This window comes from Ipomoea triloba, chromosome 9 (genome assembly GCF_003576645.1).
Source record: "Ipomoea triloba cultivar NCNSP0323 chromosome 9, ASM357664v1".
NCBI classification, from domain to species: domain Eukaryota; kingdom Viridiplantae; phylum Streptophyta; class Magnoliopsida; order Solanales; family Convolvulaceae; genus Ipomoea; species Ipomoea triloba.
Genome location: NC_044924.1, coordinates 8,279,603 through 8,295,138, shown reverse-complemented (window position 1 = coordinate 8,295,138; position 15,536 = coordinate 8,279,603). Strand labels below are relative to the sequence as shown.

Here is a 15,536-nt window from a genome sequence, read left to right as displayed (position 1 = left end):
TTTGCATTGTCAAGGGATATTCAACATATCTCCCATGTCATAACCCTATAAATACTACACTCCAGTATACTAAAAGGGGGGTTGAGTTTTTTTTTTTTTTTTTTTTTTTGAGTACTACTGACTTTGTTACAATGTAGTATCTGTTCATAGCTACTACTTTCTCAACTTAATAAAGCACAAAGAGTCAACAGTTTCCTCCAATGAGGTCGACTCCACTCCCATCATCCATGTGGGAGTGTTAATCGGGACACCAGATGCCACTAGACTACAAATAATTAGTTAAATCATAGTAATATCACACTAATACAACCAGCAACCAAGATAGACCAATGTTACATAATAAAATTTTAATTTCAAATTATTGAGTTCAAGGTAAGAAGAATTCATATGAATTTTAAGCTAGTTGGCATAAACATTGACATAATGTCCTAATTCACTTTACACAGTTTTAAAAAATCAACATTTTTATATTTTAATTCAAATTAAAAAAAATCAATATAAATTGTGCCTCAAACTCAAAGTAAAAGCCTCTCATACTGGATGGGGTCCAAGTCATATTATCAGAGTTGAAGGGGTCTATATGAAATTCCCCAAAGTAAAAGCCTCTCATAAACAACCTCGCTTGCCTCCGCCCAAGCTCAGTAAACAACCCGCTTCGCCGATAGAATAGCCGCAAACTGGTCAAAGACACTCCTTCCGAAGATACCATCTCTGTGCAGTTCATTCGGTAAGCTCATCTCCATCTACATCTGCCACACACAATCGCCATCGAATCCTTATTGCTAGCTTTTAGCGTCTCTTTAATTTTGCAATTGGAATCATTTTTAGGGTTTCCATAATCTGCTAAGTTTGACGATAAGGTTTTGAGATTTACTCGTTATGGATCGAATCAGGATAGTAGGAATTCTTCGATCTGTACTTTTGGTTTTTATTAGTGTGCATATGAGCTCAAAGTTAGGAACTTTGGGTAATTAGCATGCGATATATACTTTAGTATTATGAAATCAAATTAGCTAGGTTTATATATTGGAGATTCGGTTTGTGGCCAACCATTTAAAACGAACCCTGTAACTAAACAAGTTGGTTTAAATTCCTGAAATTTCATATGATGTGCTATGGATTGGAATTCCACTCATCTCCGCATTGTTTTCCTATATGAGGAGGGTATTATGTATATTGTGTGTATGCAGGGTAGCTTTAGTATACCAATGTTTATGATGTCCTCTAGGAATGACAATGGGAAAGAAAATGAATCAATTAGAGAGTGATAAGGGTCTGTTTCTTTTGTGAGAATTAAGGTTTTATCTTATTAAATATGGTCTGCTGGTGTCTTTTCAACGTGTTTCCACCAGGTACAATTGCTGGTGAAATTATTCCTTATTTGTATGAAAAAAGGGTATTGTATCTCAAAACAATCTTGTTGCAGAGCTGCTTGTTTCCTCTCCCCAACCTTAAAATAAATTTTACTCTTGATTAGAGACCTGTTTCCTCCTTATTTCAGCTTGTCTGGTGTTTCAACCACCAGATTCTTTGATGAAAGTCAGCTAGCTGCTCAACTTTATGACCTTTTCTTTTATAATTGTGCTGTCATATACTAAGAGTGGGTTGCTTTTTCCAGTTATTGGAGTTCAGCAATGTCAGCTCCTAAAATAATTTCTGCTCTTGCGGGGTCATTTGTAATTGCTTATGTTTGCGACCACCTTATGGCTGACAAGAAGATTTTTGGAGGCAAGTTCTGACTCTTTAGTATGAGTTCTTTGGTTTTGCTAGTGTTGTCTAACCTTGAATGGCATTTCAAATTAGGTACAACTCCAAAAACTGTTGCAGAAAAAGAGTGGTGGGAAGAGACCGACAAGAAGTTCCAGGCATGGCCTCGGACGGCTGGCCCTCCAGTTGTTATGAACCCAATCAGCCGCCAAAATTTCATTGTTAAGTCGGCTGACAATTGACAAAGTTCATGCAGCCATACGTTACCTTTGTCACTTCATAAGAACAAACAATTCTTTTTAAGCTTCAAACCATGAAATGTTTTGGATCCGGATGGTATCCTTTGTTTTGCTTTTATCTTGTATGATGCTGATGAAGACAGTTTTGGAGTAGATTGTAATAAATGTTTGTTGGTTTGTGTTTATGCAATGAGCTTTAAACATTCAGACAGTGCATCTTACTATTACATTTTGTATTCATGTGTTTTGCATCGAGTGCCTTCGCTTCATTACTATGTTCTACTTTGCATCTTTGCACATAAGCATGTATTTATAGTTTATACTAGAAAATCCACAAAAGGAGAAAACTTGCAGGCTCAAAAACATAATAGTAAGACAGATCTTACAAATGTGGGGACCCTTTTTTGCTTGTACTACCCCTCAATCATATATCTCATTACCATTTTTTGGTACATCATACAACTCATCTCCATTGCAGCATTGCTAAAACAAACGCTTCTTAATACAGGGCATGTACAGATTTTGCTCACTGATACACCATAGAATAAAGATGAAAGCTTGCATATCTTCATAACTACCATAAGGCCAAAAGGGTTCAAGAATTGAAACCAAGAACTTGGAAGATACACTTTTATACAGTATTCAATTCTCTGTAATTTCTTGAAGCATTTCAACAACCTTCTTCATTTTGGGCCTTTTTGCCGGCGTGCTGTCAGTGCAAAGCAATGCAATCTTTAGGGCCATTAGCATCTCTTTCCTCCAAGAAAATGAAACAGTACTAAGTCTAGAATCAAGAATCTGCTCAGGTGTTTCCCCTCTTGCAGGTGCACCATGAACCATCTTTACTAAATCTATTCCTTCGCCAAAGGCTTCATCAACGGGTAGTCTGGTGGTAAGGATCTCGAGCAAAACAACCCCATAGCTGTATACATTTCCTGGCGGTGTTACTTGCATTGTATATGCGTACTCTGACAAAGAAGAGATGCCTTTAGATTTAAGATAAATGGTATATTTTTTTGGGTAGTATCTATTCTATAGGACCACCAGGGTTTGATCCTGTGACCTTTCCTCAAGGAGGTGTCATCTGAGCACGAGGTGTTTGGCAGATAAAAGATATATTTAAAATAAATATAATTAGGAGTAATACCTGGCGGAATATACCCAAATGAGCCAGCAACAGCAGTGATGCTTGCAGTCCCTCTGGATGGGTCGAGAAGCCTAGATATTTCAACTTCACTGATCAAAGGCTTGAAATTGGAATCCAGAAGTACATTGCTGGAAGAAATGTCGAGGTGGATAATGGCCAGGCTGTGAAGGAAAGCCAGCCCTTCAGCCACTCCAATGGCCATGGAGAGTCTTGTTGGCCAATCAGGATTGTATTCTGGTTTCTTGGTAGATTCATGAAGAAACTCTGCCAGTGTCCCATTGGGGAAGTATTGATGGAACAGAAGAACAGTGTCTTCGTAGATTGCAAACCCGACAGGTCTGATCAGATTGTCGTGACAGAGCTTGCTAAGCTTTTCAAGCTCTCTGATAATCTTGCTCTGGTGTTGTACGATTGTTCTGTCCATTGATTTTAGCTTCCTAACTGACAAAATCATCCCGGAAGGCATTTCTGCCCTGTAGACGGTGCTGAAAGTACCGTTGCTAACCATATTTGCATCTTTCGTAGCTGCCTTTGCAGCTTCATCAAAATCGATTGCTTGGTTAAGATTTTCAACAAAAACGTTTCCTGCAATTATCGCAGGTATGCTGCACACTTCATCGGTGACCGTTTCCTCAGTTTTGACAGCCTTTTCTTGATTCTCCCTCATCATAAACAGAAAGACGATGATACTCACACATACGAAAACTGCCAAACCAGAACCGATAACAGTCAAAGCATTCTTGTAGGAAGCCCTGTGATGGTAAAAATGGTTGTAACGGTCCAAATTTGGACAACCATTACTCAAGGGGCTGCCACAGAGGCCTTTGTTCCCAACAAAACTTGTATTTAAGCTCTTTTGAAATGGCAAGAAGGTAGGTATCCTCCCGGTGAATTGGTTGTTGGAGAAATTAACCTCTATCAAACTTAGCATGCCAATACATGTCGATGGGATGCTACCCGAGAGCTGATTATTAGAGACATCCAGAGAGACTAACTTGTCAAGTTTTCCCAACTCCTGAGGCAACTTTCCACTCAGATAATTGTAGCTCACGTTCAACGCGATCTGCAAGCTCCTCAAATGACCTATCTCGGGAGGGATATTTCCGGTAAGGTAATTGTTCCCTACTTGTAATTCAAGCAGCTTTATGCAGTTTCCAATCTCACGAGGTATCTCTCCTCTTATTGAATTCTGACCTAGCAGTAGATATTGCAATCTGGAAGCATTGCAGATACTTTGTGGTATGGAGCCGCTGAATCTGTTGTGGCTTAAATCCAGCTTATTGAGATTTTTCACCTCAAGAAGTGATGAAGGAATCTCACCAAAAAGGCTATTTCCCGAAACAATCAACTCCTGCAGATTGGAAAGTTTGCCAAACTCGGGAGGAATTCTTCCGGTAAACCCATTTGAGGCCAAATTGAGCAGAGTGAGATTTGAGCACAGAGAAAACTCTGGGGCAATCTCCCCTGACAGGTTGTTATTATCCACTTCGAAGTAAGTAAGGCTAATGATATTACCAACTGTTTTAGGAAGGGTTCCTGTAAGCCTATTGTTCCCAATTCTAATGCTTGAAATGCCTTTACAATTCCCAATAGATTTTGGAATATGGCCAATCAAATTATTCTGTGTCAGAACTAAAACCTCTAGCTTCTTTCCAGCAAATATACTCTCTGGGATTATGCCTTCAAGCTGGTTCGAGTGAAGGTTCAACACCTTAAGCTCAGAATCGAGGCCTAAATTTGCAGGAATTGCACCACTAAATTGGTTCTCATAGGCTGCAAATACTCTCAGGTTGGTCAGATTGCCCAACCACATTGGCATAGAACCATTCAACCTATTGCTAAAAATCTGAAAATCTTGCAACTTCTCAAGACCCTCGAATTCGTCGGGCATTGCTCCTGAGAGCCAGTTGTGTGAGAGGTTCAATGCTTTAAGGTTTCTAAGCCTACCCAATTCTTTGGGGATTGAATCCTTAAACATATTAAAAGACAAATCAAGAAATTCAAGCTCAGAAAGTTCACCAAAAGCAGGTGGAATAGATCCTTGGAAATTATTAGCAGAAAGGTCCAACCACCTCAATGCTTTGAGCTCAGATATTAAGGTCACATTACCTTGTAGCCTTAAGCCAGAAAGATCAAGCCTCTCCACCATTGATTCCCCCAAGCTGCACCCAATGCCATGCCAAGAACAGAAATCTGAGCCGTTCAAATTCCACCCTGATATTCCTAGCTCTTCCCCAATTGCTATCAATGTGGTCTGATCATATAGACTCAGACCCTCAGCACTAGACCTTACTATCAAACCAACCAGGACAACACCAAACAAGCTCAAAACCCCCATTTTCAGGTTATTTTCAAGTGCCACCATATCCTCTCTCTCACTCAAATTCTCCCTTTCTCCCCCCCAAATACCCACCAATTAAGAAAATGCAAGACTCAATTTTTCTTCAAAAAATCACTCCAACACCACCTTTTTTCTTCAAAGAAGTGTATATTGGGGGATGGGGCCTGGGAGGTGTGGTGTGGGCTACAAAAAGATTTGAAATTGGAACACCATTACAAAAGATTTGAAATTGAAGAAGAAAGTCAGAAGGAAAGCAAGCCCTTAAAATCAGGGAGAAAAAGGCACACACACAATCAAGAACCTCAGACGACAATAACCAAAAAAGCAAACGAAACAAACACAAACAAACAAAGGGGACACAGGAAAAAGGAGGCAGCGACTAATGAGAGAGGGGTCGTATACACTTACACACTATACACAACATACAGAACAGTGAAATACAAGAGCAATGTGAGCACGAGAATCGCAGATTCTGAGCAGAAGGAGAGAAAGAAGAATGGAACATAGCATTTTCTTGGTAGAAACATAGGAAATGAAAGATTGGAAGAAGCCAAAGGGCATACTGTTTGGGAACAGTAGAGGAAGGGTATGAGAGACATGACATGCTGGATACTTAGATATCAGTCCGACATCCTCAATATCCATGACGTATGTTTTACAATTATATACTCCGTATTATTGTATTACGCTCAATAATAAATTACTCCGTAATAACAAATCCAAGAGTTTTATACTCCCTAATACTTTTGTTAAAGGATTTGATATAATTTATATTGTTTGGGAGTGTTTGGAAACCCGGAAAATGAAGGGTTTCCTTTGCTTGGGAAGACATGAAAAATACGGTGAACAGAAAACAACTTCCCTTGACTAAGAAAAATGAAGCCAAAAATCAGGAGGAATTTTTTTTCGAAAGTCGTTTTCCGGAAATGGCTTCAGGCAGATTTCGACCAAAATGGACATGACTCTCTCGTTCTAGCATACTGGTTTGGTTTCCAGGCGGAAACCAGTCCGTCGGAATCATGTTGTGTGTATTTTTTTTAATAACTAAATATTATAATTTTTTATATTTTTTATATGTTAAATAAAATAATAAAAATATATAATTATACAATTCTAAACGTTTTTCAAAAGTCAATTTCCTTCTTTCCAAACATCACCCTAAATTACAATTTTTAAAAGGTTTGGTTTTCATTTTCAAAACACATTTAAGTTTCGAAAATATTGTAATTAACAAGTATTATATTTGTTTTGAGTACTACAATTTAACCTATACATAGTATGATTAGGTGTTGTCTCTCAAGTGAGAAGAGGATATTATCCGCGGCTAAAAATGAATTTTTAAATTAATTTAATTTAAAATAAAAAAAGATTACTAAAATGCGGTATGATATAAATATCTTGTAATTATAAATATTTCAAAAAAAAATACGGTATGGTATGGTATAATTAAAGTAGGAATAAGGGTCAAATAGGCTACTGAACTACACACGAAACTGCAATTAGGTCATTGAACTCAAAAACAATGCAATTGGATCCCTAAACTATACAAATCCATGCAAATTAACCAAAGTGACTTGTTTGACTTGATCTTCCGGTTACCAACTTTAAAAATAATATTTTAAAATAATTTTAAATAAAATACTTAATTAAAATTAAATTTAAAATTAAAAAAGGACCCAATTGACTTGATTTTGTTTGTTGTTGTTTTTTTTTAATTTTAATTAATTAATTTATTTAAAATTATTTTTAAAGTTGGTAACTCGAAGATCAAGTTAACAAGTCACTTTGGATTAATTTGCATGAATTTGTGTAGTTCAGGGACCCAATTGCATTATTTTTGAATTCGATGGCTTAATTGCAGTTTCGTGTGTAGTTCAGTGGCCTATATGACCCTTATTCCATTAAAGTATGTCAAAATTGACATTCCATCAAATATGAATTCCCACTGCACCTATTCTTAAAGTTTGACTAAACACAAAAGTATGTTTAGAGTGTGGGCGGGATGGGATCCTTTTTTGAGGAATTAAATTGGATTCTCATCCAAAAAGATGGATTTACCCAAAAAAAAAAAACTTTTTTTTGTGAAAAAAAAATCCCAAAAGCAAATGAGTAATTTCATTGTGGAATCTATGAATAATGTGATTTGGCTCTCTCTTTTGAGGACATGCATCATGACCAACACCTATCTTGGGTCCCCCACCACACATTTTAAATAATGAATTCCTCATAATTGATACATGCATATGTTTATTTTATTCTCAATTCACCTTTTTATGTAACCAACCTGGTTGGCGTGGTGGTTCAGCACCTTGTCACTTAAGCATGAAAGTTAGTCTTTTGGCTATCGAAAAAGACTGGTTATTATTGGCGCGTGTACGGTGGTTCAACAAGTTGGATTTGTTTTATTTTTAGTTCATAATTCTTAATAAATATTTCAGCAACTTTTCCGCGCCAATAATAACCAGTCCAACTGAAATATTTATTAAGAATTATGAACTAAAAATAAAACAAATCCAAGTTGATAATAAAAAGCAAAAATACAATATAATTATAATCAAAGATTGATCAACGTGAAATAAACTCGTTTTGAATAAATAAATAAATGTGTTCCTCATCATTTGTTGTGCATTAAAAAACTATATTAAATCTTGAATGCCTTGCCTTCACTCCATTAAAGTTGATTAATAATAAGTAATTAATTATTAGCACTAACAAAACAAGTAGATTACATATCTTAAGCGTGCATGCGGCACCAATAAAGCAATTGTTAATTACCCGCCAACATAATAATTAGATTAATTAATCGCACTACAAAACACCATATCCATTAATCATGCTAGCTATACTAATTAATTAAGGTTTAATTTAATTAGTCTGTGAGCATTGAATTATAAACCCTAAAATCCTAAACTATGTTTTGTTAGATGCACTTTGTAAACTTTCTTACACTATAGTATTGAAAGTTGCACTTGTTAATTATTTACACTTTCTGTGTTTGTTTCTATAATTATTTTTGTCCGTTAAAGGATTAATTCTTAGTCTCATAGGAGTGTGCCCCTATATATATATATTCAAGTCGATAACATATCAGAGTGAATTACAATGAGGGGAGAAGTCTCAAGAATGAATTAGATTACAATAGAGCTGAACAAAAGTTTGACATACAGACTAAACCTCATAGTTTTTAAATTAAACAGAATCATATGTTCCCCATTGAGAGGGATTTTAGAGAATTGAAGTAGCTTATTGGTATTGAACAATCCAAGATCCATTTGTTTTTGGCTGTACACATTATGCATGCATTTTACCTATCAATGCCCTCAATCTTGTCTTCAACTTCAGAGTAGAGTTGCCTTAGTCTCTCTATGTTTTCTGCAGAGGTTTCCCAGTAACCACGCCCGTTCGCCTCTAAGAATGTCTGCACCAGTTTCCTGAACGAGTTCGGGTTCTTGCTCATTAGCCTGTTCAGCATCTCCTCGTCCTGAATGAATGTCGTGTTGGCCTCCTCGTACACCCAGTTGTCCACTTGCCCTGATGTTGCACTCCACCCCACTGTGTTGGTCAGCCTTTTCTCAATTTCCCGAACCCCTTCATAGCCCGTGGATAGCATGCCCTCGTACCACTTCGGGTTCAACAACTTTGTCCTTGCGTCCAGCCTCACTGTCTCAGAAAGTGTACGTACCTATATTGTAACGAATACTAGGATGTCAGCAATGACATTACAATCTTTATGAAGGTTTGTGCAGTTATAGTGTACTTCTGTTCTATTTTATCTGTTCTGTTTATTATTCATTGGTCAATCTTTATGACCAGACACATAAAATGAGACAGGAGAGTATAAAATTACCTGTGCATTAGCTGTGGTTGTGTCAGCAATATAAGCATTTGGCTTCTTTCCATCCTTCCTGAGATTCTGTACGAGGTTTGTTGGGTCAGAATCGAAGTAGTGGCTGACATCTGTGAGAGAGATCTCGGAGGAATCGAGGTTCTGGAAGGTGGCTTCAGCTGTGCTAAGAGCCATCTCAAAGACTTTGCGCTTCTCTGTCATGCCAGCACCGGGGGCATCACAGTCGAATGCAAATGATTTTCGGCTCAAGTACATGTCCTGCAGTTGCTTCTCGTCGTTCCATGAGGAATTCTCGACAGCCAGGTTTATGTTGGAGGAGTAAGAGCCTGAGGCGTTTGAGTAGATCCTTGAAGCAGCTTCCCGGACCTCAACGTTGAGCTCCTTTGCTTGTTCTAACGCATGCTTTCTCACGAAGTTTTGATCTTCTGGCTCGTCCAGCTCAGCCACCATTTTCACTGCCCGGTCAAGGAGATTCATCTGTGAAACAATAGGGTTAAAGATTAATGAATTAGCATTATGAGCAGACAACTATAGAGAAGGTATAAGATCAATATAATGCCTGATTGATGAATAGGTCTCTGAAGACTCCTGAGCAGTTGACAACAACGTCGATTCTTGGCCTACCGAGCTCTTCAATGCTGACAGGCTCTACACGGTTAACCCGCCCAAATGTATCTGCAACGGGTGTTACTCCAATCATCCACAGAACCTGAGCGAGTGACTCCCCGTATGTCTTGATGTTGTCTGTTCCCCAGAGCACGAGGGCGATTGTCTCGGGGTATTTACCTCCATTGTCTGCTTTCTGCCTCTCGAGCAACCTATCAACTACAACCTTGGCACTCTGCATTGCTGCAGCTGTGGGAATGGCCTGTGGGTCCAAGGCGTGAATGTTCTTGCCAGTTGGCAAGACTTTCGGGTTTCTGATTGGGTCACCACCGGGGCCGGGCTCAACATACTTCCCTTCCAGAGCTTGTTTCAGGCTCCCCAGCTCATTATCAGCCACAACTAGCTTCAAGCAGTCTCCCAGGAACTGGAATAGAACTCTCAGTTTTTCTCTGTCAGCTCTGTAGAATTTGGTGCCTGATAAGTACTGAATCCATGGCTCGTTTATTCCAAATCCGAGGATTGAAGTCAGCTTGTCAGCAACATCAACAACCTGGCCCTTCTTGTTAGTGGTGCGTTCCACGAATGCAGTGATTGCTCCACGCGAGGCCTCGGTTATTTGGCGAAGTAGCTCCACATCTCGTAAGATGCCCTGATCATTTCCTCTATAGACATCTTCTATCTGCCTTCCAACTGTCTCGGCCAGTATTCCTGGGAGCGAGGAAATCCCATCTTCGGGGCGGTCCAAAGCAGCAATGTTAACTAGCGTTGCCACTGCCTCCATTGCAGACGGGGGTTCTCCGATGATATGGAGCCCACAAGGCAAGAGACGAGACTCAATCTCCATGATTTTGGAGTACACTTTGCCAACCACGAGGTCTCGTTCTTTGGGGGAGATTTCTTGGCCTTCCTCTGGAAGATCCACATCCTTGTCAAGATTGCACTGCCTAGCTGTGCTGATGATAGAGTTAACAATCTGTGGACCACGGCCCGTGTCTTTCAAGGACTGGTACGAGGAGATGAGCTCGCTTAGCTGCTTGAGTCCCTTGTACAGACCCGCGTTTTCTGCTGGTGGAGTCAAGTAGCTAATGGTGTTTGCATAGCTCCGACGCTTGGCTATGGTTGCTTCAGACGGGTTGTTAGCTGCATAGTAATACACGTTCGGGATGTTCCCAATGAGACTATCGGGGTAGCAAACATCGCTCATCCCCACCTGTTTTCCCGGCATGAACTCGAGGGAGCCATGAGTGCCAAAGTGAAGCACAGCATCAGCTCCAAAAATTTTCTCCACAAACGAGTAGTAAGCAGCAAAACCATGGTGAGGGCTCGCCGATTTGGAAAACAGAAGCCTCATGGGATCCCCCTCGTACCCAAACGTGGGCTGAACGCCAATAAACACATTCCCGTACTGTTTCCCGTAGACCAAGAGGTTCTCCCCATCAGAGTTCAAGTTACCGGGCGGCTTTCCCCAGTTCTCTTCCAGCGCAGTAGCATAGGGGGTTAGCTTCTGGTACTCCCTAACGTTCATTTTATACGCTACATTAAGATTCGGGCTGTTGAATTGAGCTTCTTTGTCGTGAATTATATCTTCAATTAAGGCCTCAGATGTCTCCGGGAGGCCCTCAACATTATAACCATCCTCCTTGAGATCTTTGAGGACGGAATATATGGAGGCAAACACATTCAAATATGCAGCCGTTCCAACGTTCCCTTTGTCCGGAGGGAAACTAAAGACAGTTATCGCTAGTTTCTTTTCAGTCTGCAACAAGGTTCACGAGAACTACATCAATAAGCATCACGAGAGGAAAGCAAACATTGTTGGCTATTTAAATATTTTAGCATAATCTTTCAACACATACAAATGGCCTGTTAAGTTAGGAATAAGCTACAGGGCTAAAGTAAGTTGATCTTAAAGATATAGGATGTTCTTATGTATAAGCAAGACCTAACAAACGTCGCCATCCAGTTAAGATAAAAACATCCTAATAAAAACCTTAAGTTTCAAGTTTCTCTAAGAAATGGGTCCACATATATTCAAACCAGCAAGTAATTACCAGAATACTTTGTTCATTTTCTGTCAAATCATAGTCCTAGGATCAACAAGGGCAAGTATTGTCATTGGTGAGTGCATTTCTTTAAGCTATGTGATCAATGAAAGCACTAAATCAAGGCAAACTATTATCTTAACATTTTAGTAGCTATCTGCAATGTTGGTGATTAGAAGAAACTGTGACATTAAACCTTATATTATATTCTAACCACAGAAATAAAGAACAAAACAACATAGCTCCCTCAAACATTGCAGAATAGGAACAGAAGATACAACTTAGTATCAAACATAGAACCGTAGAGCACGTACCTTTGATTTTCTTTTTAATTCTGCCCATTTGATTGCCCTAGTGCAAAGCTGCTCCACTCTCTTGTGAAGTGCATGTGACTTCCCTGTAGTTTGCAAATATGGATTTAAATATACATGAGAAAGTAAAAAGTACAGATATGGTGGAAATGAAAAACAACAAATATGTTGAGCACTAAGATCACAAGACAACAGTGTATAAGAATCCAACATACATAATTCTAGTCATTCTCCACAGTTTTCCAGTTAATATCATGGTTAACATGTATGATGAATGAAAGTATGAAATGACACAATAAGAGTGGGGGAATAGGGAAGAAGAAAAGTTCACTTGCCTGTTCTAGGGTCCCGGCCAGCGAAAACAATAGGCTCCATGCCTCCATCTAGCTCAGGGAGAGCAACCTGGAGAGCCACCTGAATTGGGTGCAGCCCGAGAGTGCTGTTCAGCCATTCCTCGGTGGTCTGGAACACCAAAGGCAATGCCACAATGTAAGGCACGTCGAGCTTCATCAACGCCTCGATGGCCCTCGGATGGTCCTGCCTTGCAGGCCCTCCAACAAGAGCAAAGCCAGTGAGTGACACCACAGAATTCACAAAAGGCTTCTTAGTGATGGGATCAATGAAGTATCTCTCAACAGGGCCCGAAAAGTCCAGCCCTCCCGCGAAAATCGGGATCACTTTAGCCCCTCTAGCCTCCAACTCCATAATCACAGCCACATAGTGACTCTCATCCCCAGTCACAATATGGCTCCTCTGCAGAACCAATCCAATCACAGGTGCATTTGGGCTTTTCAGCTTCTCATTAGCATCCCTCCTGGTTCCATACCAATTCAAATACTCCTTCACATCATCATACATACAAGGAGCCAATGGGTGCCAAATCCCACTGTCTAAGAACAGAACAGGATCAGAATACTCAACCTTAGTCCCTTTCAGAGCAGGCACATATGACCCAGAGATCATTTTCAAGAAATTGGACAAGTTATCAGGCGAACCACCGAGCCAAAACTGGAGACTAAGTATATACATCCTGGCATCCTGAGCCTTATCACTGGGCAAATACTTGAGAACCTTAGGCAGTGTCCTCACAAGCTTCAACATCTGATCAGCAAACCCTGCAGAGGATTTCTTCTTCTTGAAAAGCTGAAAGAATGGGCTTTTAGACTGCCCCAACTGAGACATACTAAAAGAACCCAATTTGTTTAGCCTCATCACCTCAGGCATTGATGGGAACACCAAAACTGCATCAAGCCTCTCCCTTTCTTTCTCCACTGCAGCCTTCACCTTTAAGGCCAATTCCTCCACAAATATCAACGACCCAATGAAGATATTCGCGTCCTCCAGATCCTGACAGAACGTCTTGTACGTGCTCTCATCCCTCAGCTCCTCAACCAAGTACCCGACAACCTCAAACGAAGCAAAATCCACGCTTTTGTTCAGCCCTCGAACCGCGGCCGTCAGGGATGACTGGTACTGCGCTTCTAGCACAACGTACACTATTTTCACGGTGGGCAGGCCCTGGGTTTTATCCGGCACGACTCTCCGGACCTCGGGAGTGGTCTGGGTGAATAGCCCGTTCCCCACTGCTGAACATTGGAACCTCTTGGGGGATTTTGAGTTGGCTTGGGCGAGTTTCTTGGGGAGAAATGTGTGGAGAAAGTAATGCTTTTGAGAAATGGATGAAAGGTGGTCTGTCTTGGTTTTTGGCAGTGAAAATGGTGAAGAAACCAGAGAAGCCATTGTTGGTCACTCTGTTTTTCAATGGAAACAAAAAAAATTATGTTTCTTGAATCTTGAATTGATAGTATACACAGAGAGAGGAATAAAATAAAAATCTCTCTAAGGAAAAATGAGGAAATGGGATGAAAATGGAAGTTCCTTCTCCTCCTCTTTGTTGTGGAAACTGGAAATGAGTTTAAGAATGCAGGGAAGTGAGAGTGAAATAACAGTTGGTTAGTGTTGTTAGTGGTGAGAGAGGGGAACACGTGGCAACAAGGGTAAGCATCAAAGGACAAGAGATTTTGAGGTTGTGCTTTTAGGTGAGGATTTTGTCTATCTTGTTGTTTGGGGGGAGAGAGAGATGAATGGGCAATCTTGTTGAGGTCATCATGATGAAGTTTGATGGGTTCCTATTGGTTGGAATGGATTTCGTTTAAGCGAGTATGGGCAAGTGAGGAGAGAGGAATGTGGAATGTAGATAATGAGAGAGAGAGAAAAAGAGAGAGAGAGAGGGAGATTTTTAGTCAGCATTAAGAGAGAAAGCTCTTGTTTTTTCATTGCAGGGAAAGATTGTGACTTGGAGTGTGTGTACCTGAGTGAAAATGAATTGATATTTTTGGTGTGAACCTCAATGGGTCCAAGTATCCTACTCTTCTCCCAGAGAATCTTGTTTCAATCTCATTCTAAGCACACAATGTCCATCAATGGGGATTGTGAGGATTAAGGATTAGGATTAGATTAATAATTTCACATTTAATTTGAACATATGACAATTTAGGGTGTGTTTAGGAACTCGAAAAAATGATATTGTTTAGAAGAGTCTGGAAAATCGAAGTCAACGAAAATTATTTTTCAATCGAAGGGAAAACAATGTTGTTTTGAGAAAGAAGTCATTTTTCACAAACCACAACTACATCGACCAGCGTAACCTTGGTCTAGTTTCCTACATCGACGAGCACAAGCTTGCTATGGTTTCCACAGAAATCAGAGGTTTTTTTTTTAATAAATAATATTATTTTTGATATTATTATAAATATTTTTATATTTTAAATAAAACAATTAAAATGTTTAATTATACAATTCTACTCATTTTCAAGAAAATGAACCAAATACATCAAGGCAGTTTTCCATAATGCAATAAAACACTAAAAAATAAAAATTTTGAAAAATGACTCATTTTTCAGAAGTCACTTTGCTAGTTTACAAACTCACTGTAATGGCACATGTTAGGTCATAGGATTGAACTCCAGTAATAGAGACATTAATTTTTTGAGCTAAAAAAATGAGAAAGTATAAAACAAATGTTACATTATAAAGAATTATGAGTGTTAAAAAATATGGCAATTTAACTAATAACTACTAACAAAATACAACACTGTTATTCATTTTTTTTTAAATGTTATCTTATATTATTTCTAACTTCTAGAGTGTGTGCAATTCAATTAATAAGATTTTTTTTTTTTTTTGAATCAAGTGGGAAGAAAACATCCAAATAACTAGACACCACAAAGATACATTGGGAATCTGGACTCCAAGAGCATGTTAGAGAGAAGAGAATCTGGACTCATGGAAGAGTT

General features: G+C 39.3%; 3 protein-coding genes across 3 annotated transcripts; 1 reads left to right on the top strand and 2 right to left on the bottom strand.

Moving 5' to 3' along the window:
* The first annotated feature begins 578 nt into the window (after positions 1 to 578).
* LOC116030021 lies at positions 579 to 2,184 on the top strand. The gene is made up of 3 exons (XM_031272103.1): positions 579 to 727; positions 1,619 to 1,728; positions 1,804 to 2,184. The coding sequence occupies exons 2-3, from the start codon at positions 1,635 to 1,637 to the stop codon at positions 1,947 to 1,949; spliced, it is 240 nt and encodes a 79-aa protein (XP_031127963.1). The 5' UTR covers positions 579 to 727; positions 1,619 to 1,634; the 3' UTR covers positions 1,950 to 2,184.
* Positions 2,185 to 2,294: 110 nt separating this feature from the next.
* LOC116030020 (leucine-rich repeat receptor-like tyrosine-protein kinase PXC3) lies at positions 2,295 to 6,149 on the bottom strand. Its single transcript, XM_031272102.1, has 2 exons — positions 3,094 to 6,149; positions 2,295 to 2,914 (listed from the first exon to the last, which is right to left on the bottom strand). Exons 1-2 carry the CDS (start codon positions 5,456 to 5,458, stop codon positions 2,589 to 2,591), a joined length of 2,691 nt encoding a protein of 896 aa, XP_031127962.1. The 5' UTR covers positions 5,459 to 6,149; the 3' UTR covers positions 2,295 to 2,588.
* Positions 6,150 to 8,502: 2,353 nt separating this feature from the next.
* Positions 8,503 to 14,153, bottom strand: LOC116029454 (magnesium-chelatase subunit ChlH, chloroplastic). The gene is made up of 5 exons (XM_031271468.1): positions 12,576 to 14,153; positions 12,244 to 12,326; positions 9,841 to 11,643; positions 9,282 to 9,758; positions 8,503 to 9,116 (listed from the first exon to the last, which is right to left on the bottom strand). Exons 1-5 carry the CDS (start codon positions 13,978 to 13,980, stop codon positions 8,739 to 8,741), a joined length of 4,146 nt encoding a protein of 1,381 aa, XP_031127328.1. The 5' UTR covers positions 13,981 to 14,153; the 3' UTR covers positions 8,503 to 8,738.
* Between the last annotated feature and the right edge of the window lie 1,383 nt (positions 14,154 to 15,536).